This window comes from Canis lupus, chromosome 4 (genome assembly GCF_011100685.1).
Source record: "Canis lupus familiaris isolate Mischka breed German Shepherd chromosome 4, alternate assembly UU_Cfam_GSD_1.0, whole genome shotgun sequence".
NCBI classification, from domain to species: Eukaryota; Metazoa; Chordata; class Mammalia; order Carnivora; family Canidae; genus Canis; species Canis lupus.
In genome coordinates, this window is record NC_049225.1 from 76,324,471 (window position 1) to 76,349,880 (window position 25,410).

At 43.6% G+C, this 25,410-nt stretch overlaps 1 protein-coding gene across 1 annotated transcript in view; it reads right to left on the bottom strand.

The window, feature by feature from the left end:
- The window catches only part of PDZD2 (PDZ domain containing 2), a 358,274-nt gene that overhangs the window by 73,228 nt on the left and 259,636 nt on the right, over positions 1 to 25,410 (bottom strand). Inside the window, exons 3-6 of the mRNA XM_038535405.1 lie at positions 23,359 to 23,860; positions 14,246 to 14,388; positions 11,231 to 11,363; positions 4,570 to 4,716 (exon numbers count right to left, since the gene is read on the bottom strand). Of these exons, the coding sequence (XP_038391333.1) occupies positions 4,570 to 4,716; positions 11,231 to 11,363; positions 14,246 to 14,388; positions 23,359 to 23,860 (925 nt within the window). The remainder of the gene's footprint in view (positions 1 to 4,569; positions 4,717 to 11,230; positions 11,364 to 14,245; positions 14,389 to 23,358; positions 23,861 to 25,410) is intronic.

Here is a 25,410-nt window from a genome sequence, read left to right on the forward strand (position 1 = left end):
GAGACAAACTAAAAGCAAACTCTTAACTATAGAGAACAAACTGATGGTTACCAGAGGGGAGGTGGGTAGATGGGAGAATCAGGTGAAGGGGATGAAGAGTGTACACTTACCACAATGAGCACCTAGTAATGTACAGAAATGTTGAAGCACTATAGTATAAACTGTAGGTTAACTATACTAGAATTTTTAAAAATACAAATATTCTTAAGGAAAAATATCAAATAGAAAGTCGTAACAAAATGTTAAATATGGGGGATCCCTGGGTGGCTCAGTGGTTTAGTGCTGCCTTAGGCCCAGGGCGTGATCCCGGAGACTACGGATCGAGTCCCACATCAGGCTCCCTGCATGGAGTCTGTGTCTCTCTCTCTCTGCCTATGTCTCTGCCTCTCTCTGTGTGTGTCTCTCATGGATAAATAAATAAAATCTTGAAAAAATAAAAATAAAATAAAATGTTAAATATGGCTATCTTTGACTAGAAGGATTGTGGGTGATTTATATTGTCTTACGCATTTTTTTTGAGAAAAAACCATTTATATAGTGAAAATAGTATTGTAATAAAAAATCATTTAAATTATAACAAATAAATTATAAATTTGTAAAAATAAATATGGCTAAAATATATAACATAACGTATTTAATATCTATAAAGGCTCATTTATTAAAGCATTTAGTATAAAATGTTTGCAATTCAATAATTGCTTGCTTTTTTTTAAGAGACTATGAGTTATGAATTTTTTATTTTATTTTACTTCTTTATTTGAAAGACAGAGAATGTGCCTGCATGCACGAGTAGGGCGGAGGGGCAGTGGGGGAAGCAGGCTCCCCGCTGAGCTGGGAGCTGGAAGTGGGGCTCCAGCCCAGGACCCCGGGATCACCACCAGAGCAGAAGGCAGATGCTTAACGGAGTCACCTAGGTGCCCCATGAATTATGAATTTTTGAAAACGCGTATGACCGTAAGCTCTCGACAAGCCCGACGGTGTCACCTACAGGGCTCCGGGCTTTACCAGAGGGGGTGCAGATGTGCTGCAGACCCTTCCTCTTTGTAAGCTCCTGAGATTGCTTAGTGCTCGGTGGCAAACTGGCTGAGCTGTCCTAGGAGCCCCCTGAGCAGGCCAAGCTCTGCAGAGTGGGCATGAGGGGGGGCGCCTGGGATGGAGCCGGGCTGGAGAGCTGCTAGTGATGGAAGCCTGGCGGGCAGGGCGAAATATGGGAGGCATGCTGCAGCTGAGCAGCCCGTGGTGGGACTGCACCTCCTCCGAACCCCTTCTTGTGCCCCAGATAACAAGGAGCCGAGGGGGCACTGCTGTGGCACCGTAGAGAATGGAGGCCTCCAGTGCTGGGAGGTCACGGGGAGGCAGGGCAGGGTAGGTAGGAGCGAGAGAGGTGGCCTGCAGGAGACATTTGACGCTCAGGCCTGTTCAAGGCTTATTCGAGGACGGTCCCTGTAGGTTAAGGGGACTAGGATGTGGATAGTAATATAAAGGCCCCTTAAGACTGCCATGGGGTGGTTAGCTGTGGGCCTTGAAGTAATCATAATTTTTCTGGTGGATAAATCCAGTTAATTTGGGTGTCATTTTCATTAGCGTTCAATGAAACACTTGTTGGGTTGTTTGTTTTTAAATTCATTTTGTTATTTAGAACTCAGCACCAGATGTAGTGGCTAAACTCTAGGGATTCACTGGGAACCCAATCCAGTCGTCATGTTACCTCATGGAATTTAGAGTTGGCTGGGAGAAAACAGATCTTAATCAAATAATCACAAACCCTAATGTGAGAGAGCGGGACACCCGGCTTGCGAATGGGCATCTTCGTTTCAGTAAAGCGATTCAAAAATGGGTGATGTTGAGAAGGGCAAGAAGATTTTTGTTCAGAAGTGGAAAAGGGAGGGATCCCTGGGTGGCGCAGCGGTTTGGCGCCTGCCTTTGGCTCGGCACGATCCTGGAGACCCAGGATCGAATCCCACGTCGGGCTCCCGGCATGGAGCCTGCTTCTCCCTCTGCCTGTGTCTCTGCCTCTCTCTCTCTCTCTCTCTCTGTGTGTGTGTGACTGTCATAAATAAATAAAAAAAATTTAAAAAGAAAAAAAAAAAAGAAGTGGAAAAGGGAGGCAAGCACAAGGCTGGGCCAACTCTCCATGGTTGATTTGGGCGAAAGACAGGTCAGTCCCCTGAATTTTCTTACACCGATGCCAACAAGAACAAAGGCATCACCTGGGGAGAGGAGACCCTGAAGGAGTATTTGGAGAATCCCAAGAAGTACATCCCTGGAACAAAAATGATCTTTGCTGGCATTAAGAAGACCCGGGAAAGAACTGACTTAATAGCTTATCTCAAAAAAGCTACTGAGGGGTAATAGTTGGCCATCACCTTATTTATTACAAAACAAAAATGTCTCATGACTTTTTTTTATGTGTGCCATATTTATTTAAATTGATCTCATTGACCAGAATTCAGATCATGAGTGACTGATAGAATGTTTCTCTGGGACAGTCCTGATTTAAATAAGATTGGCTTGCGGCTAAATGAATATGATCAGCTTTTTGAACTTTGATGGTAATTCTGGTTCAGCTGTCACTGCTGTCACTGTTTTCCCCTTCTAAAAATATGATTGGAGTTGATTAGGGATGTTCCGCTTTTCACAGAGATGGTAAATGCCACCTCTAAACTTACAGATTGGTTTTATATTTAGATTTATATAACTGGTTATATTAATATATTTAAATACCAAGGAAATCCCTTCACTGTCTCAGAACACCAAGACTCAGCTGTGTTTCAAGTTGCGTTCCCTAGCCTGTTGTTAAAGGCAATGGCTGAAGATAAGCTGGCAGTGTCCACTTTATCTTTTTGGTCTTAACTATGCCAATTTAATTAAAATTCCTTGCATCGAAAAAAAAAAACAGATCCAAATATGACAAGCAGTTCACAGAGAGCCACTTAGTCATACTATCAGAGCTAAGAGATTTAATGTATATGGGTATATTCAGGAAGTTTCTCTGAGGCAGTAACACTTTGGGGGATCCCAAAGGCGGATAGAAGGCCTTTTATTCAGGCAGAGGATTCCAGAGAGAGAGAATAATAGCATTTGCAAAGGTCTTGTGGCAAAAAACACATGCAGTCATCATGAAGGACGGCAGGAAGGGTAGGGTGGTGGTTGCTTAGGAGTGATGAACTCAGTGAGAAGTAAGGTTCAAGAAATAAGCAGGAGTCAGGGAAGCAGTGTAGGCCCCTCAAATTAGTTTGGTCTCTACCCTTAATAAAAGTAAGAGAAACCACTGAATGGTGTCATAGTACAAAGAGATGGGAATAATCACACAGTTATTTTTAAACTGTTCGCCTTAACTTCGTTCAGTTCTGGTTTATTTGCTTTATGGGTTAGTGTTCCGAGAAAATTCTCCTTTGAAGGTAAAGCAGCTAGAAAAATCTTTCAAATCAACAATGGGTTTATACAATGCCTCTGGGCAAATTACAAAAAGGTATCTCTTCTTTAAGATGCTTTCCTTCCTTGATTGGAAAACTGTCCTAATATGTTGATTTTGCTAGAGCAAAACTCTTCACTGCCATCTTTCAGGAAACTGTCATAATAAACACAAAAGACTATTTTTTTGGTTCAAACAGTGCTTCCTTCAACGCAGCACTCTGTGCAGTCCACACCCACACGACCGTACTCAGTGGCCCTGGATCTCCACTGATCAAAACAGAAAGGAGAAAAGCAACTTTTTCTTCTTTGAAATAAGATAGCATATTGTATAAATGTGATAAAACATGCAGTTTTGGGTCTTTAAGTCCTAACTATGACCAAAACTCATTTTCCAATGCTTACCCACTCTGCCTAGGTGTAGTGCTGGTGGGAGAGAGTAAGTGGCTCCAGATGGCAGATGGAAGATACCCTCCCCATGGCTGGTTGGATGGAGACCAAGAACTGGCAAGAATTTACACCAGAAATGCCACATCTGGCAGACCTGGGATCCAAAGAGGGACCCAGGAGCCACACTGCAATCACCATTAACCGAAAGCCCTCGTGACTCCGTGCCAGGCAGCCCATGAGGACAGCCCACGAGGGCATGAGACACCCGGGCCGTCTCAGAAGAACCACAGGCCTCGCGAGGGGCCTGGCTTCGGAAAACATACCCACACAGCTTGGCCTGAACGGGCTTTGTGTTATTGCAACACTCCACTCTCGACCAGAATCTCTCGGGCTCAGTTTGAATTCACAACCAATAGTTGTCAAACGCTGCATCCGAAAGCAGCAGTGAGATCCTTGTATATATGAGCTACTACGCACCCTAGAAATTGATATACACTCTGAACTTAAATACACAGCTGCGCCCTCATCCCATTTCCAGCTTCAATGTTTTTTCATTAATGAAAATCATTGCCCTCACAGATTTATCTGGAAGATCCTGACCAAAAAAAAAAAAAAAAAAAAAAAGATTAAAAGAACGCCCTGTGGTCCTCTCCCATCTGGGGCTCTATCCTACTACCTTCAGCTAGTACCTCCGACTCCACCATCGACATCCTCAGGGACACATGGCTTTGGCAGAGCAGCTGGGGAAAGCAGAGGTGCACTTACTGCCCCCTGGACGGAAGATGAGCCGTCTTCTTCCCCGTCTGGCTCCTGGTCTTCGTTGTCGGTCCAAGAGGACACGTCCTCTACTGAACTGGTCAGATCAGGTAAACTCTTAGATGTCAACCTCAGGAGGTCTTCGGCGGAGGTTTCCTACGGGGACACAATGAAAGAGTCATGCATTACCCCATGGATGTTGGTCAAGGTCAAGGAAAACCCAGCAGGGTCAGCCGGGAGTGCTCACACGCCCTGAACTCAAAGACCCCATGGAATGTATTATGTTCCACATTTCCAGGTTGGCCAGGTTACCTCACATATTAGGGCAGTAGACCCAATGTAAACCCAAAGCAATTTTTTTTTTTTTTTTGCTGAAAAAATCTGTGTTTCTTAGATATTTCTACAGGCAATCCAAATTCCCTCCACTTCAGAATCTCTAATACCTTCTCCTGCCTTGCGTTCCAGGTACAATCTAAACCTCCCCATTGGCAGGCCAACATCTTAGGGCCCAGGGCCCCAAACACACCTCCCTCCATTCTCTCCTCCAACCCACACCTTCCACGCCAGCCGTACTGACCTTCCATCGCGCCAGGCTCTCCCCTGCCCTGCTCCCATGTCTACCAGCAGCTCCCTCTGTCCAGCGAGCTCAGCTTCCCAGCTCCGCTTGAACACCCTCCCCTGGAAGCCTTCCTGGACCGTCTCAGGAGGCATTCCACTTGTCTTTCCCTTCTTCCCGAATGTCCTTTACTGTTTTCTTTCATCGCCCTGCACGTATGTCTAACTCTACCTGTCTCTCCTGCTTATCTGAGCGCTCCTCCAAGTAAAGGCCATTTCTACTGTGCGCCGTGTCCCCAGGCCCGGCACAGAGCTCTAGTATCCATGTGCTCCTCCCCCTCACTGCTCATCTCACGAGCATATGTTCACCAGAAAGAGATTAGACTGTTGATTGAATCACGACGCCAAAGTGGAGCCTGATAACGTCTCTTCAAAGAAAACAGCCCTTGAACAATTTTTAAAGGTCAACAAAATACATGGAATCAGACTCCATTAAGATTAGACTCTAAAGAGGACTCCACCGTCGTCCTTCCTTCCTCCGCACAGACGAGGCCACAGGGGTCAGTGGGATGCAGGCGAGGTCACCGATGCCACATGACAATCGCACACACAGAGGAGGCGCACGCTGCCACCCAGAACTCTCCAGGGAAATGCCACAGCACAGGAGGCGGGGGAGCAGGGCTGTGGCTGATGTGAGGCCAGAAAGGAGAGAAATGTGTCCTCCTCTCCTCCCACACCAGTCATTTCTACAAGCAAGGAAGCCTATGGAAAGTTTTGATCATCCTATTCCTCAGGGCTTGACAGAGAGGAGAATAGAAGACACGCATCTTAAACAACAGGTGTTACAGACTCCTAGTAAGTGGGCGCCCCGCGACACTGACATTTGTGACTAATTTGATGCGCAGCCCACCTGGGAGGCATCTGAAGCTCATTCATGGCAGGTCAGTAATTGTGGATACTATACAGTTGGACCTTACCTAAGGGAAGGAAAGAGCTCTGAAGCAAAAAGTGAGTTCAGCCCTCTTTTGCAAGGTCAGCTCTGCTAGACCATAAACGGAAATGAGATTTTTAAAAAGATGTAGGACAAAAAATGAAGGTCCCAACTGGTGAGTAAATTGCACAACAGCCCCAAGATAGAATACTTCATGGTCAGGGACGCCTGGTGGCTCAGTGGTTGAGCATCTGCCTTCGGCTCAATCATGATCCCAGGGTCCTAGGATCGAGTCCAGCATCCGCCTCCCTTCAGAGAACCTGCTCCTCCCTCTGCCTGTGTCTCTGCCTCTCTCTCTCTCTCTCTGTGTCTCTCATAAATAAATAAATGCAATCTAAAAAAAAAAATACTCCACAGCCATTAACAACAGTGCTACAGAAATGTACTTTCTGTATGCACCAAGATTCTTACAGCATGCTACTTGGCGCAAAAGCAGATGAAAAATAGTATTCCCATTTTAATAATGGTTGTAACAATAAACTAGATGTCGTAATATGTGATAACCATAAAGGCAAACATTTCTCCAAGTGCTTCTTGCAACCAGCTGCATTGTTTGGGCTGTTCATATTTCATTTAATCTTCCTGACATTCCATGGAGTAGTTAGGATTCTCATTGTCCAGGTGAGAAAACTGAGGTTTAAAAAATTGTAGCAAAAAAAATAAAAATAAAAAAATTTAAAAATTAAAAAAAATTTAAAAATGTAGCAACTCGTTCAAGATCCGCAGCTTTTAAGGGGCTGTGCGGGCTCTGAAGTCCAGGCGGCTCTGCCTCCAGGGGCATTCTGACTCCGTGTGTTTGAGCCCATTAAAAAAACATGCCTGGAAGGACAGACCAGGTAATGGATAGAACTACTGGGGGTATTTGAAAATTTTATCTTCCTTTTCTTCTAGGTTTTCTACATTAGACATAGTAAGTGGATAGTACTTGTTGATAAAAACAGAGAGTGATAGAGAGAGAAATCTATGTTGATATGCAGGTACTTCTGGGAATATCAAAACACACTTGGATATTCTGATTTCATTCATTAGACAAAAACCTATAAGCTCGTCTGTATGAACAAACAACATATTTGGTTTTTTTTTTAATTTTTATTTATTTATGATAGTCACAGAGAGAGAGAGAGAGAGAGAGAGAGGCAGAGACACAGGCAGAAAGAAGCAGGCTCCATGCACCGGGAGCCCGATGTGGGATTCGATCCCGGGTCTCCAGGATCGCGCCCTGGGCCAAAGGCAGGCGCCAAACCGCTGCGCCACCCAGGGATCCCCAAACAACATATTTGTATGGAGACATGAGATGCTCTGTCCTGGAGAAAGTAACTGCGTTATGTTTTCAAAACAATGTCCTAAAGTTTGGTGACAAAGTGACTATTTTCTACAATGATAATTTATATTTTTTTCTTTTTATTCAGCAAATCAAAAGCTCTTTCCCCTCCTCTTCCTCTCTTTAAATACAATGACAAAACAAAGACTCTGGATTACTTGCTCTTTTTGGATAATGAAGAGGACCAGATGCCAAGAGGTGTGGAAAGATGGATTTTCTTCTCTCCTACATGGATGAGCATCTTGGATGGTGGAGATTAAGTTTAGGAACAAACAGTGGGCAGCTGCTATAGCAACGTATTGCCTAGTTATAAATGGAGCCTATGGGAAGAACTGAAGGGTATCATTCCTCTACGGTCTCGGTCATCTTTAGGCCTGTCGTTCAGTACAGATGGCCAAGAGCAAGAGCTTGACAACCGAAACATCCATTCCTGGGCTCCAGACTGCTTCTCAGTCCTACAAAGACCCGGTGAGTGTCCCTAAATGTCAAAGCCCCTCGCAGGAACACATTACCCTTCTCTAATGCCATTGGCTCTGTGTCCTTTATGTCTTAAATGACTAAGAGGCAGCTTGGTTGACAGGAAGAAGCACGAAACTGTGAAGCCTTACGGACCCATGATGAAACCTGCTTCTGCCTCCTACTGCTTGTGTGGCCTCTGGGTAAATTAATAAACTACTCAGATTTTTAACTTCATCTTTTGAATGAAAAGAACCAACATCTCTCTCATGGGATTTCAAGAATTAAACGAGACCATAAGTAAAAAGCTCCTGGCACCCACTGTGCCCTTTGTACCCTGGCACACGTTAGTGCCCTTTGAGTCAGCGAGTGAGACCACAGCTCACATATCATCCAGGAAACCAGCTTTCAAAACACCCTGTATGCTCCTCAATTATGCTTACCCACGAGTGGACCTTTTTTTAAATTATTTAAATTTTAGGTAGTGCAATATTAGGGTGCAATATTGGTTTCTAGAGTGGAATTCAGTGATCTATCGCTTACATACAACACCCAGTGATCAACACAAGTGTCCTTAACATCCGTCCCTCATCTAACCCATTCCCTGCCCACCTCCCTCCATCAACCCTTAGTTTGTTCTCTATACTTAAAAGACTTTTATGGCCTGTGTCTCTCTCTCTTTTTCTTTTTTTTTCCTTTTTTTCTTTTCCTCCTTTCCATATGCTCATCTATTTTCTTTCTCAAACTCCACATATGAATGAGATCATTCCATTTCACTTAGCATAATACATTCTAGCTCTATCCATGTTGTTGCAAATGGCAAGATTTCATTTTTTGATGGCTGAATAATATTCCATTACATATATACCACATTTTATCTATTCATCAGTTGATAAGACATTTGGGCTCTCTCTATAGTTTGGCTATTGTTGATAAACTCAATAGACAGTGTATTAACAATGCTATAAATATTGGTGCATGTATCCCTTAGAATCCGTATTTTTATATCTTTTGGGTAAACACCTAGTAGTGCAATCGCTGGATTGTAGGGTAGTCCTATTTTTAACATTTTGAGGAACCTCCATATTGTTTTCCAGAGTGGCTGCACCAGTTTGCATTCCCACTAACAGTGCAAGAAAGTTCCCCTTTCTCCACATCCTTGCCAACATCTGTTGTTTCCTGTGCTGTTAATTTTAGCCATCCTTACAGGTGTGAGGCGATACCTCATCATGATTTTGACTTGTATTTCCCTGATAAGGAGTGATGCTGAGCATCTTTTCATGTGTCTTTTTTTGGGGGAAAAGTGTCTATTCCATGTCTTCTGCTCATTTGTTAACTGGGTTATTTGTTTTTTGAGTATTGAGTTTGATAAGTTCTTTATAGATTTTGGATACTAGCCCTTTATCTGATACGTCATTTGTAAATATCTTCTCTCATTCTACAGGCTACCTTTTAGTTTTGTTAATTGTTTCCTTTGCTGTGCAGATTTTTATCTTGATGAGGCCCCAATATTAGTTTTGCGTTTGTTTCTCTTGCCTGTGGTGATGTGTCTAGTAAGAAGTTCATCGAGCCGAGGCCAGAGAGGTTGCTGCCTATGTTCTCTTCTAGGATTTTGATGGTTTCCTCTCTCACATTAAGGTCTTTCATCCACTTTGAATTTATTTTTGTGTAAAGTGTAAGAAAGTGATGAGTGGACCTTTTTAATTTTTATTTTATGTTTTCTTTGTGTCCGTGTGTTTGTCTCCTGTGCTTGACTTAGAAGAGATTTTTCTCTTTCTCATCTTCCAAACTAGCAGAAGAAAGAAGTCAGCATAGAAATAAAGGTTGGGTGGCCATGGTATACTGCTTGTGCAGGAACCCCTCCATTCTTGAGCCACAGGCTGTGGCGGGGTAGGCTGTGCAAACATAGGACTCAGCGTGTGTGAGTGTTTAAGACCAGATGGTGCTTTTCAAACCTCAATACCTCTGGCTGAAAGGGGAACTTGCTTGTCCTTCCCTTGAAGCATTTCCCTTTTGTGCTCTGCTCTCCTTCCTGCCCCTAGTGAGAAGACACCAGGGTGCCCTGTGGTATCTCTGGGAGGGGAAGAGGGAGTGGAGACTGTCTCAACTCCTGCCTCTGGGGCCTCAATGCCAACCCTTCCTCCCAAGTCTGTGCCAAGGCTCTGTGTTCTTGTGGGAAGCCTAAGTGTCTGAGTTATGGGGTTGGGGTGAAAGGTGTAAAAGAAGGATTACAGATTTTCCAGGTAGTTCGAAATGTTCTAATTATTAAATACGCCAATAATAGGCAATAAACCTTGTAATCTAAGAGGAAAAATACAGAAAAACTTGTGGATGCTAAGTTCAAAAAAATAATAGGGATAATGAGGAAAGAATTACCCATTCTGGTAAGAGTGTATTGCTGCAAGGGGTTGAAGAGTGGAGTGGTTTCCCACCACTGCTTCCATGGACTAGAATGAAGCCCAGGGGCTCTCCTGCACTAGCTCCTAAGTCTGGTGGGTGCTTTTCTATCTTATCAGCAGCAGATGGGACAGCCAAGCAGAAGCAAGAGGACTCAGGTCCTTCTATTCCTGGTCACACAGCTGTGGAGGCCTGCAGCCTTTATCCAGGACTCTAAGGCTGGTGACGCCAGGGGACAAAGTGGATGCTGGGGGCATAAGACATTGGCATTATTTTAACACATTCCAGGGATGAGGGTACAAGAAGCACCAGCCTGAGCCCTCATGAAAAAGAGGTGATAGCCAAAGGGAGGGGACAGACATTGGTTGTGCATCAAGAGCCAGGGTCCTGGAGCTGCAGACACATCTAGGCCTCTGAGAGATGGAAGCCAGCCACAGGAGCTTGGCCTCACTGTCTCATCAGGAAAATTGAGGAAGAAGGGGAGAGGGTGGCTGGACAAACAGGATTCACAGGGCGTCCTGTAGTGCCAACACTCTGTGAGGCCGTGAGACAGAACCAGGGCCTGTGGCCTGCCCATGGCTAGCCCTGAACCTTTCTTCCTTCGGGACCTGGCAGATGTGCAGCTCCACACCTCTCCTTCGTCCCTGCCAACCAGTGGGCTTCCAGGTCTCCTTTTTGGTTTCTCCCTGGGAGAGGTGCTACTCTCTCCACCTTGTCCTTCCATCCATCCTACCATTTCTCCCTTTTCCTTAGTCCTAGAACTGCTCTTCCATCTACTAAATATTTCATCCAGAGGCTACCCTTATGGGCTTGCCTTGTAGAATCATGGCCATCTAAATGGCCCAAGTAAATGTGCAAGTATGTGTGTGTGTGTGGCACAGAGAGGGCTCAAATCCAAATTCACCACCATCATGAAAAATATTAAACAAACAAAGAAACAAACTACCTACCTTGCTGGCTACCACCAGCTGAACCATTCCAGTGGCTGAGCGAAGAATGGCCACAGCTTCCTCATGGGAGAGCCCCACCAATAAGTGACCATTGATTACCAGCAGCTCGTCTCCTAAGGACAGTCTGCCATCCCTGAGGAAATGGAGATGGGAAAAAAATCCCTTGTCAAGATATTCTGGGCTTGAGAAGGGACATTTTCCTGGAGCTGGGGAGGGTCGCAAGAGGGCACAGTTAAAATCAGGCTAAGGAAAACATAGAGATGGCCAGCGACAGTTTGGGCTGGGATTCATCCTTTGGTCTGGCTGGGTCCTCTTGCCCACTTAGGGAGGCTCCATGACTTCACACGGTAGCCTGGTAGCAGGCAAGGTCTTAAGGTACCACTGTATCCTGCATCAACCTTAATGAAATGCCTCCCATCCAGGGGGAGACAATGACAGAGGATCTGAGACCCCAAGGTTTTTGGATAGTTGAGTCATTCTGTTCTCAATCCTAATGCCATCCTGTCCTCACAACTGAGCTGTCAGCTGAGTCATTGAGCTAAGCACGCCAAACAAAGGCATCAAACTCAACAGAAAGCCTTGTCTAACCTGCTGCCCTCTCTCTCTAGGTGACACTGCCCTGGCCAGATTCCCTCTGCAGCCCTAGCATGTGTCTGTGGGTCCCCCCACCCCCACCCCCAACACACATGCAGAGTTATAGGACCTTGAAGATAAATCTCTCAGTGTCATTTTCATCCTACAGCCAAGCTTCATCAGAAGGATGAACACAAAACTAACCAAACAGACTGACCAATTTCCTGCTATTGCAGGCATCAGACCTGGTCTACAAATGTGTCCTGTTTCTTTATTTCCCCTAAAACAAATTACAGCTGACTTAGATCTTCCTTCCCACTGGGCTGGGGTTGCCTGCCCTAGGGTGGGTCGAGGGTCTGGGGTGGCACTGTGCCAGAGCATTGTGCAGGCCCCCTCAGTCATGATGGATCAGCAGTCCTGTGGGTTCCACTTGAACCTCCAATGGTCTGGTCTCCCAAGGTCCCAAAGGAGCTAGAGGTTTTACATCTCCATTGCTAAATATGGGATAGAAAATCAGGTGAGGGGGATGGACTCAAAACTCAGGGCTCCACCATGACCTCTGAAGGCTTTATATCAACACCCAGGGTGCTGCTTTGGGACCTGTGCCTGGCCCCAATATTCCCAGATTCACTCAGCTTTCTCTCCAATGTGTTGACTCTTCCCACCTTGCTTTTTTTCAGCAAATCAACCAGCTTCTCTCCACCCTTCCCTCCTTCACTGGTTTCTTTCTCTCAGTCCTCTAGAGCATGCATCATAATCGTTTCCATGTATTTAAGCTTTCAGAGAAGACAGGAGGCACCAGAGACTTCTGATAGCCTCTGATTTCTGTCCTTCAAAAATCCCTAAAGCAGAGAAATGCTAAGAACTTTTCTAGTTTCTTGGAATGGAAAGAGACGGGGGATAAAAGCCCACAGAGAACAAACTGGAACCTCAAGGAGGTGTGTGGGTGGGCCACCGAGAAAGAGAGATTCAGAAGTAAAAAAGAACACAAAGTTCTGACCAGTGTCTGAATTTATTCAAGACCATCCCTACCTCCATCCCTTTTCTTATTTTCCTCTTCAGTTCCGTCTCTCTCATCCCCTGTTATTAACTAGAATGCCCGACCTATGAATTATAAACTCCAGAAGCACAGAGAGCACACACACAACTCCAGGCTAAGGGCGAAGAGAACATGGTGAAACCCACTAGAAAGAGCTCACACAGAAAACAGATCAGAACAGTCCTATATAAGTTCATCTCTGGGCACAGGAATTTCCTAATTGCCAACTTTCCAAAGACATGCTAGAACCTAAAACCTAGGATTAATGGGAAAATGGGTATCTGATGGGAGTTCCTCAAGGCATATCTCATGTGGGAAATTTAATGATGCTCTTCTGGATAATGACTAAGGTCTTAATCCTTACACAATGTCTGCCCCCCAGATAACTGACAAGTGCAGTTATTCTCACCTCTAGTTGTTAGCATCTTACTCTGTAGTCATGAGACTAGAACTGGGACATGAAACACATTGAATTTGTCCTCTCCTTAGTCTAACAACCTTTACTTCTGGCTCCTTCAACTCCACAAGATATATTTTTCAAAGTCCCCTGGGTCTGGGGCAGGCCAACACCACTCTGGTGTGCCCTATTGCCCTTATAACCAGGTTACCTGGACTGAACACCAAATTCCCAACTAGATTTACCTCACTCATCCGTGAAACTCTACCATTATACACCTACTGTATACGTGTGGGCACACAACATGCCTTGCCAATAGTAGACACCCTGTGTATATGGAAGCAATCAGTTAGCAAGGCAAAAACATGCTGTATATTTTGGGATAGTTACATCCTTGTAACTCCAAATGGACTTCTTGGCACATGCTCTGCCTAAGATCTATCATTCTTTCTACTTGAGATGATAGTTCAGATTAAAAAAGAAATTTTGAAGGATGAATTGTTCAGGTCACAAGGAGAAAAATTCACATTTACTTTTACATACATACAAGTGCGTGTAGAATCCTGATAGACCTGACACAGCACATGAACCGTGGGCACACTTAAAATCAATTACTTTCCCAAGTCATTAGCCACAATCTCACGGAGGTTAAGATGTCAGGAATGTGGTGTTCTGTCAAATAGCAGAGTCTCAATAGGTAACCACATATTACCAGTATCCCAAAAGGTAGGATAAATAACAATCACTTGAAACTCAAAACAGACCACAAAGAAATGCGATCTCTCCTGATTTGGAGGAGTCTGCAGGATCTCCAGCAATTAGCCACTTCCTGTGCCCAGAGGTGTGTTTAATTAGAACTGCTCATGCCTGATTTTCTTCCATGCTCCAGCACAGTCTTTATGAGCTGCAATTACCAGGGCTTTGACCAAATGGAAGAGTCCTACACCCGGAGGAAGGGAAGGGAGAGGATAAGGAGGCAGAGAAAAAGGGAGAGTTATCTAGTCACCTGTGTGCGGCACCTCCTTCCTTCACTTGAGTGACAACGATAGCGTGAGGTGAGCGCTTTGATCCTCGGCCTCCACTAACCTGAATTCCCAGCCCATCCGATTCTTTAAGCAGCTCCATCTTCCATATCCGGCCAACTTCCTCCTTGGAAGAAAAAGCGAGCACACTGTGAAGTATCTGGACAGACACATGGCATTGACACAGGAGAGTGGAGCTGCTGGGTCAAGCCAAATATTCATTAATTGTCAACAGGTATTACAGATGACCACAGAAAGAAAATGTTCTGTGTGCTGGAGCAAAGTCTCTAGCTGCCAATCCTCTAATAGAATGTTCTAGGATGATGGAAATGCTCTATGTTTGTACAATCCAACATGGAGTCACTAGCCACAAATGGGGGTAGTGGCAACTGAGATGCTGAATTTTTTATTTCATTTAGTTTTAATTAAATTAAATGGCTACCTATGGCGAGTGGCTATAATAATGGACAGCAAGAGTGATTATCCAATTTCCTGACCAGGAATCTGTTAAGTAAATCTGCTTCTGCCTGAAACCCAGTTACCACTGTGTGTGTAAACACTGGCTGCGTCTGGCTTCCATTTCTTTTACACACAGCTACTAATTAATATAGGAAGATGAAAAGACGACAAAGTTAGGTCTTAGTTCTAGGAGAGTTCAACTAATTTCGGCCCAACTCTGCCACTTTACTTATGAATGTCCTTCTGTCTAAAACCCTTACTTTCCTCACCTCTAAAGGGGGGATAATTATTAATGCTTTCCGATTTGTCATTAGGATTAAATGAGATATTTATGGAAGCAGCAGTGCTTCTGGCAACTAGTAGAGACATAATAAATGTTGACTGGTAACCATATATTATTTATATATGCACAAATATATGTTAAAACCACCCTATTGTGATATACCCAATGGTATTGTAATAGCATCGCATAATGTGGAGTTGTCCAATCACTATTTTGTACACCCGAAGCTAACATAACATTGTATGTCAACTATACTTCATTAAAAAAAGAAAAACCATCATGTTGAATTGGATCTCAAACTTCCTTAGAACATAAAAATGAGACCTTAGGAGAACCTTAGACACTGAACTGTACAGTCTTTGAATACATTAAAACGTGTTTCAATCCTTACAAAAATCTAGTCTTCAAAAAAACTAATCATGTCTCTAAGTCCCCTGGACTACTGGTAGCTTCTCTGCTTTGGTTAATTCTCCACTTGACTCTCTGTTTTCCTCCAAGGATGCAAACATATGCCTGATACAAAATGCTTAAGTTCCTTCAGATACTTGGTTGTTCAGAGAAATGAAAGCAAAACCTTCCAAGGTGATTAATTTTGGGGGTCTTACTTTAGGCTCACTCCTGGAAGTTCTTGTTATCTCTCAGTCTATGGTTATGGATCACAATGCATTTCTCAACACATAAAACAAAAGCCATGTCCTTTCCTCATCCATCATGAAGGTCTAATAGAACCATTAAGGTCCACTATGGACAAAGCCATCCTCTTCCTAGAAATAGGCAACCTTCCCACTTAAGCTACTTGCAAAGGAGAAAGAATGTGAAACATTCAGAAAATCTAAAATACACATTGTCAGAAACTAAAATGAAACTTTATGCAATAGTAAAAAAGCCAGATGTAAAACAGTCACTGATGTGCAGCAATAGGAATGTCTGGGGAAATTATTAACAGAGACCTGTTGGATCCTATACTTTTTCTAGTACAGCACTACTCAGTGGGGCTCCATTACTCCGGCAACATGCAGTGGTGCCAACGGTCTCCTTCATCTGCTGACCACAGACAAACGATGCCTGTCTGGCCAAATGTAACTTCAGAAGTCACTGGCTTACCACAGTAGTTCATGAACTTGTCAACAATCCCTATATCATCCAATCATTTCACTTTGGACTCCATCATTTTTGGTTTGTTGCCTCTGACCTCTGGAACACCTTTTTTCTCTTCTCCATTCAGAAATAACCTCCTTGTCCTTCAAAGTCTCTCACAGCTCCACTATTTCCAAAAAGCCATCCTTGAGAGTCAGTGCTACTGACAAGATGGCAACTTTCAACACTTCCAGTACATGAGGTCCTACGGCCTAGTGGATAGCCCCAAAGGGAAAAAATTCAGGGATGTGCTGATGGCTGTTGTCCCAGCTTGCATCCCACACTAGCACATGGGTCAGCCCTATGGCTGCCTCCCTGGGCCTAACAAAGTCGCTGAGAAACTAGAGCAGAATGGTGGCTTGATTTGTTCTTTCCATGAAAGATATGCCATGGCTACTAGGGTCTTGAAGATATGGGATAGTGCTCCACCCTCTCCCAGTACAGAAAAGCTGTGAAATCCTTTCCCCAAAGCAACAGGGACCATAATCAGAGTCTAGAAATAAGAAAGTTGATTTGGCTTTAGCCTAAATTAGTAAAAGCTTAGCCAACCCATTACTAGTTGCACCATCATTTCCACCCTGTCCTACCACCTTTTTGTTAAACAGAGTATGTTAAGTGTGTTTCACAGAGGGTATGACGATACCAAATATACAGTCCTTTCTCATTTTTAAGTGCTTTTAGAAACAGAACTTGTGGCAAGGAACACATAAAACTATGATCATGGAGAAAGAATAATGACCTAATATATACTCTTGACAAAAGAGCTAAAGACAGTTTTCATTAACAGCATTCACATGCTCCCTTCATACCCCTGCCCAACACACACACACATGGTTGAATGCAAAATAAAACACATATCTAATAAGAAGGCTTCAGAGGGCAGGAATGACCAATCTTTAATACAGCCCCCAACTATGCTAGTCAAGAAATGGATCTTCTTTTTCATTTTTATCCAACAGCATGAGTGTTTCCTCTATAACTGAAAGTAGGAACTCTAAGGGGAGAGTTCAAAGAAGTCCATGCAAGTTTCCCTGCTCTGGAATTTCTTGATCATCTAATGAGGAGTTCAGAGGTACACAAAGGAAGGCACAAACAGGAAGGAAGAGGCAGATGTTATCTGAGTCCATTGTACAACTGTCAGTATTACATCTAGCTGCCCACAGTTGAAAGCCGTGTTCAATTACAAATAAAGTCAGTGTCTAAAGTTTATGAGGCTAAAGCTGATGCTGGCAGAAAATCAACAGGCCAACGTAAATATAATAATATTAAGCATATTTTCAGCTGCTTCCTTACAGTTTTCCTTGGGTATCTAATATACACGTCAGTATGGTCAAAAGAGGACTTTGCCTCTGTCTTGCTCCTGGCTTTCTCACCTTCATGGAAAAAGCACCATCACGCACTCAGGCTAAAGAGGATTTGCAAACTAAGAGCTCACAAGTTATCTTTGATCCCTCCTTCTACTTCCTATACCCAAACCATAAACAAGATCTGCAGGTTCTACTTGTAAAACATATCCACATCCATCTAACTTCTGCTTCTTCCTGTTAATCACTGCAGTTGAGCCCACCAGCATCTCTAGCTTGGGTTATCACAGTAGCCTCCAATCTGGTCTCCCTTTTTATTCTTTGCTTCCTACAATCCCCTATTCTCCATTGTACATCTAGGGTGACCTCTTTTTCTTTTTTCTAAAAGGATTTATTTATCTATTTTAGAGGGAGAGACAAAACATAAGTGGGGGCAGAGAGATAGGGAGAAAGAGAGAATCCTCAAGTAGATTCCCCACCGAGTGTGGAGCCTGACGTGGGGCTTGATCCCAGGACCCTGAGATCATGCGTGACCTGAGCTGAAATCAAGAGTCGGCCACCTAACCAATTGAGTCACCCAGATGCCTCTCTAGGGCGAACTTTTAAAATACATACATTATGATACATTTAGCTTAAACCTTCCAACAGCTCCTACTAGGCTCAGACTGAGGTTGGAATCTTTGAGATGGCGTACATAAACCTCTACCCAAATCATCTCCCTGTGCTCTCCGCATCACTCACTGTGCTTCAGTCTCTCTGCCTCTGAAACACTCCATCACTCATGCCCAGGGAAAGCTTCTTGCTCTGGCTCCTCCCTGGAAATAGCCCACCCCTAGATTTTGCAGGGCTACCCTCTCCTAACACTCAGGGTTCAGCTCAAACATTGCCTCTTGAATGAGGTCCTCACTGATACCAATTTCAGTTAACTCCCCACCAGGACACTGCCCAGACACCTTTCACTTTACTGCTTTATTTCATTTTATAGTACCTGTTGTCACCATCTACCATTCTGATTCATTTATTTGCTTATTTATTGCTCGTGGCCCCTTATTTGTGATAAGTGCTGCGGGACAGGAAATTCGTCTCTCATTTATCAATGGGTTCTCCAGCAACTAGAACAGTGCTAATACATAACAATATTGCATAAATGCCACAGAATTAATAAATATAGGATGTTTATACACTAATCTTACAGTTTTTCAGAAGTTATTGAGAGTGACATTAAGAGGCTCGCCCAGATGGGAAACCTGCATGTTTGCCAGTGTTTAGCGTGTGAACACCCAATCCAGTTGTGGAGACGATTGAGTTCTGAAACAGATCCTGTCTAGACAGATGGCTCAAGCCTTTGCTTCCTTTTACATTGGCTTAAAGGGCAATGAGACTCTGTCAGCATGTTGAGAAAAAGCCAAACCACGCAAAACTGGATGCTATGGACTTTTGTATTAATGTTGTCAAAGTGCTACCCTTTCCTATAAAACGCCAATTACTGGGTGAGCTCACACATACATCTCATCATAGTAGCCAAAAAAAGAAAAAAAAGAAAAAAAAAAGGATTTATTTACAAAACAGAGGTGGTACATTAAAAGGAGCTGTCTTGGCGGCATTTAAATGACCTCATCTTCTGCTGGAACCAAAAATAATATTTCACAATAGCATCTTTTCTCCAAATGCGAGAAGAAACATCATCCAACTAGAATTTTACTGCAGTAAATCGTCTGGCTCTAGTTGCAAACTTAGATTCTGAGACTGTCTCCATATCCCTTCTTATTTAGAATGATCAGTAAGAAATGAGAAGATGTGTGTGATCAAGGTCAGAGCTGAAGTTCCTAGTCATCAGACCAAAATCATCAGTTTATAGGTGAGGAAATGGAAGCTCAGAGGAAGAACATGGCACCCTGAAGGCCACAGAGCTGGGGATGGAAGAACTAGGGCTACAACCTGGTGTCCCACCTCTTAGGCCTGGAGCTCTTGGGTGCCTTCGGTAATGAGCATCTACGGAGCACCTGCAGGTACAAGGCAATGAGCCAGAACACAAAGGCAAATAAGGTCCCCGCCTTTAAATCCTACTGGGGACACAAGAAGCTGCATGGTAGTTGGAATGTGTGGGATTCATGCATTGATGAAGAAGGGGGAACTGCAGGAGCCCAAAGTGGAGATGCCTAAAGGCCAAACAGGTGGCAGGAGGCTCCTAGAGGTGTGTCATGGTGTTTGGTCCCCCAGAAATGGAAGACGTTAAGCCACACAGGGGAGAGGAGAAGAAACAGGATAGTAAGAGCAGCATCTGCAGAGGCTCAGAGGAGATAGTAAGCACAGTCCTTTGGGAAAAACCGTGGCTAATTCAGCCCAAACTGGGGAGGAAGAAAGCAGTGAGAGACGATGGCAGAAAGTTAAGCAGGATCAGACAGTGAAAGGCCTTGCAGGCTTCACCAAGCTAAGGAGTTGGGGTAGAAGATAAGGTGACCCACCCAAAGGGCTTACACTGCGGGGTGTGAGTGTGCACACACACGCTTGATGCAATCTCTTTAGAAAGGCCTCTCTGGTTGCCGGGAGGACAGTGGAGGATGGGATGACAGTGGACAGCGGGATGGGTAGCAGACACTATGACCACCTATGTGGGAAATGAAAGCAGTGTGGCCCCAACAGAAAGCTGCGGGAGAGGGAGAGAAGAGTGGGGCAAGCAGGGAGATCAGAAAGCCCAGGGTGGGGGGCTCAGGAGAGAGGTGCAGGAGCAGACACCGAATTAGGAGAGACACTGCCACATAGAAGGATAGAAGTTCACCCAGGGACCATGGGGGGCTTCCTAGAAGAGGACCACCATCATGTTGTTTCTGCTTGATGCAAACATCAGGGACTACCCAGGAGATGTCCCGGGTGTGACTCTCCTTCTGAGCTTCCTTTTCCTACATATTTAGACCTGGAGCAGCCTTCCTGAGGTCTCTGCAGACCTCTTGCACCGACCCACTCAGCCTTCCTGAGGTCTCTCCTGAGGGTCTAGGGAAGAGGTCTGATACTGTCCAGGGTGAACTACAAGCGTTAGAGTGAGACCACAAATGGACCCATAGACACACATGCCAGGTATGAATAGATTTGCCCAGTTGGCAAACGGTAGGATTTTCTTTTTCACTGTTATGTGACTAACTTGTATTTATTTTTTTTTTTTACCACACTGCTTACAAAAATACACATCTGTAGTAAACAGGCTTGCAAGAACTCTCCCCTTAGATGAGTAATGATCTTCACCACACGGGGAGTAAGGGACTCTGAACTCAGTTCTAAAATTGCTTCTCTATGTCCTAAGAGTTTTTTTTTTTTTTAAGATTTATTTATTCACGAGACATGTAAAGAGAGAGAGAGGCAGAGACATAGGCAAAGGGAGAAGCAGGCTGCCTGCAAAGAGACCGATGCAGGACTTGAACCCAGGACCCTAGGATCACGCCCAGAGCCTGAGCTGAAGCCAGCCGCTCAACTGCTGAGCCACCCAGACGTCCCTATGTCCTAGGAGATTCTTATGTTTCGATGTTTAGACAATGGGCCCAACTTTTGTAGTTTAAAAGATTAATCTGGTTGCATATGTATTATTATATGTTAATATTTTATAGAAACATATGTTTTTTTTGTAAAAAAGATATTTATTATAGGAAATATGTTTCCTATGGTTCTGTTAAAGGGAAAGAGGATATAAAAACAAAGACTGAAGATTTATTTTCATGTAACAAATAACAGTCTATGAAAAAGAAGCATCTGACAAATAAAAATGGCCTGAATGATTATAAGCCTTTTCTGTAATTTATTAAGTCTTTGTAGATATATTAAATCATTAACAAAGCAGAAACGGAACAATGCTGACATGTTTAATCTCCCATTATTCAAATGGAATGGAATTTTTTGCCCCAAGGGCTTAAGAGGTAAATACCTAGTTTTTCTTTTTCTGGAAATTCCATTTTAGCATGACCTTGGGCTCATCCTGGAGTAAAAATAAAAATCCACTCAGCTCAAGAACCTATACGACCTTCTGTGATGGTCTATTGGTTTCAATCTGGGTGCCACCTGGATGTGGGGGAAGCTGTGAAGACTTACTTCTTGCCAACTCTATCAATCTTGGGTAAATGCATCGAACGATGATGCTTCTGGGGTTGAAAAGGGTGCTAAAATATATTCATGCCTGAGAGGGTATGTGGCCCATGCTGACTTTCCAAGAAGGAAAGTATAAGTCAGGGTCAATACTCAGTCTATAGATTATGGACAGTTGTGAAGAATGCAAATTCCAGATGGCAGTTCTCTCCTTTCTATAGGCATGTAGCTTAAAAAAAAAAAAAAAAAGTCCCAAAGGCAAAAGATTTAGGTTTCATTTTTTATCACTGTTTCATTTATATCGTCCTGGACATTTGACCGTGAGTGGAAAAAAACAAGCAAAGAAAGTCTGATATGTGTAATGTTCAGATAGTCCAATCCAGAAATTCAAAATTTTATGTTATTGCCTTTAGTTGAGTAGAGAATAGTGGCCTCTTAAACATTTTCTTTAAAAAAAAAAAAATCATTTCCAAATTATTCCCACTGTGTCCTAGGCCAAATGAAAGCCTGCTCTTTGGACTACATATGAGATTCAATCTCTTTCGGTAACTTAAACCTTCAAAATGATTGAGAGAACCAACACTCCCTAACTTATTCACCCTAGGCTTTCTGTGTATCCATAATCTAATCATTAGAAGAAAAAGTCATATCCAAATAGAGTATTTATCAATAAGAAACACAGTATAATCTTTTTATGGCCCTTAATTCTTTTTTCTGGGGGACCATAAAGTTGGTAGAAAATCATTGATAGACACATTATTTTTTTTCTTCTCCTTCATTTACATATTCTATCTACAAATCATACCTCCTTCTGGGTAAGGCTTTATGAAGATCACTGAGATCCTCAGATAAAGGAACATGGTCCCCTGAGAGAGGGGTTATTTTAAATTCCTCTCCTCCCATTCTACAAATTAGGCATAACTGCAGAAATATGCATGAAATAGCCTTACTAGAAATTCTATTCATTGCCAGGGTACCATTTCAGCAGCATGCGAAGCTGAACTTGATACTTCTTCTGTGCCCATTTTCTATCTTTCTAACTTTCTCTTTCATCCTAAAAGGGTGTCTACTGGAGAGACTCAGAGAGGAAACCAATCAGAAACCACGGAGTAGGTTACTACTTCATTAGGAACCCACAAGAGTATCTGCCAAGAGGATTCTTGGAAGGAACATGCTCACCCTAAAGAAACGTCACTTCAAGAGAGAGAATGTTGGTTAGAATGAAAGAGGCAATTTGAGGCTAGAAATGTACCCGTTACCCATCAGAGTGTACCACATCTGCTTTGCCTTTAAGGAAGACCAATCCTGACCATCACAGCTGGATATCACAGTATCAGACATTTCTGTGAAATTTCCAAACTTCACTGGAATTCAGCAATTTAATAACATGAACCCATAAAAATGTCACTGGTTTTGCAGTGTTAAAAATAAAAGCAGATGCTTCTCTGCACGTTGAACATCCTTCCTGTGTAATACTGAGGCTTGAACGTTCATGCTATCAGCTGCCACCGGGAATTCTTGGCCTTGCTGTGGCAATTCCACTGGTGTTGGTAGTGATAAATAATGATGCAGTTCAAGTTCTTTATCTGGACCTCATATGACTCAAATTATACCACAGAAGTCTTGGATTTTCCACTTAGGATCACTCAACCAGCTCTTTATTTAAGTAGGATAAAATGACTTAGATTTTTTGTTGTTGTTATTATGTCTTCTGACCATCTATCACAATACATGTGTTGGCCTCTAAATACAAGGCCACCTTAGTTCTATTTTCTAAGCCTTAAAAGCAACTTCAACAGTATTTCTTTAAAAATTCAGGTTCTATAATCAAACCAAAGCTTACCCGTGCCAGGCAGTCACTTGATTGGAAGTCTGTCTTCCCGGACTTGGAGAAGCGACGTTTGTCATTGTTTGTGGGTAGAGAAGCATCTGTCTTTGGAATTCTAGGCTCTGTCCCTCTGTCTGCTTCTGAACCGTCTAGATGGGATCCAGCCAGTTCCTTGAGAGATTCTGGGCCATTTTCGAGCTCGAGAGCATGACCATTTCCAAGGTCAGGGTCTGGGCCATTGTCCAGCTCCGAGACAGGGTCATTTTCCAGCTCACAGCCAGCACTGCTCTTGGGTTCTTCAGTGGCCTTGTGGGTAGGAGGCTTGGAGATGACCCCAAACTTCCTTGCTCTTTTCCCTTTCTTCACAGTTTGGTCACCCAGCTCCAGGGTAGGTGTCTCCGCTGGTTCAGTGCTGCTGCTCCCGTTGCCATTATAAGGAGACTGGACTTTGTGCTTGAAGCGACGCAGCATGATCAAGTAGATGAAGCCGCCATTCCAGCACTGCTCGGCCAGGTAGCTGCAACAGACACAGGGGGCCGGTTAAAACCCTCCAAGATCCTTCCTGACCGCTGCTTTGGGAGGGCCCATTCGGCAGCCTACACGGTGTGTTAGCCACCTGGCCACGCAGCTGAGGTACTAAGCTTCCGAGAGAGGCTCACTACTCATCCTTCCCATCTACATAATTGTTGATGCTAAAAACAACCCCAAAGAAACCCAAACCCCCATGAACTAGAAACTACTAATGAAAACACCCCAGGGTAGGCAGTTAGAAATGGATTTTTCTATCCGCAGAGTCAATCCTAACATACGATTTGAAAACAATAATGATTTCAACAATGTCTTGCATCAGGGTTACGTGAGCCTCCCATTCATATAGTTTAAAAAACGAAAAAAAAAATGTTTTAAGTAAGCAATGCCCAATGTGGAGCTTGAACTCGTGACCCTGATATCAAGGGTCTCACGCACTATGGACTGAGCCAACCAGGCAATCCTCCATTCATACAGTTTTGCCGTAATTACTCAGCAAGTCCCCGGGGTAAAGAATAGCTGAAATGGACTGAGAGGAATGTAAAGTTCTGCTCTTTGGATCAAAATATCAACTGCACAACAACAGGAACCTCTGCCTTAGAGCATTAGAGTGAAAAAGAGGGTGAAAAAGCATTAGAGTGAAAAAGAAGAATAGAGGGTGGAGGGGCGTTGGCTGGTACCAAGATGCAACTGGTAAATGAAGGATGCTTAGCCCGAAGAAGACAAGCCAGGCTTGGTTGCATTTCATGTATTTGAGGAGTGCCAAACACTCAGAAGCAGGAAATAATATAAATGAGACGATGCATGTGAAGCCTGACACACAATAACTACTCCAGATCTTAAGGAATAACCGTAAATAGAACATCAAACGAGATAAGTAATTAGTGGTGTTCAGGACCATTAAAGCTTTAGCAAAGAAAACACACTTGCTCAAAGTCAGGAAACCAGGCTGGGCTAGACCCTCCACTCATGGCACCCAAGATAAGGAAGCACAAACCCCAGATAAACCCAGGAAAATGCCTTCACCATGGAATGTTGCCACATTGTACACATCACCCGGTCACAAGCAAAGAATGTCAACAACCAAATCCTTAATGAGTTGGATCTGCTTCCGGTCTTCATGTGCCCACAAAGAGGAGGTCTGGGGCTTTGTTGCCTACATCCTCAAAAAGTGAAAACCTGAGAACTTTTTCAAATGTACCAAACTAGCTGTTCTCCCTCCAGGCCTGAAGCTCAGACCTGAGAGCTGGGGACAGTCAGTATGCAGGAAGGGACCAGGTTGTAAGGAGAGGTGACCAGCTGTGTTTGAAATGTACTAAGTTCTGGGCCAAAGGCATGTATCTATCACCCATACCTAATGGTCAGGTTAATGCCAGGACAGTGCCAGTCTCACTGAAGAAGGGAATAATTCTCAATTTTTACCATGGAGTAGAGTGAACAAGAGAAAATGGGTCCTCAAACAATCATCACAGTTAATAAAAACTTTCATTGATCCTGATCTATAAACCATGGTAATGAACTTACACATAAAAGCCAGGC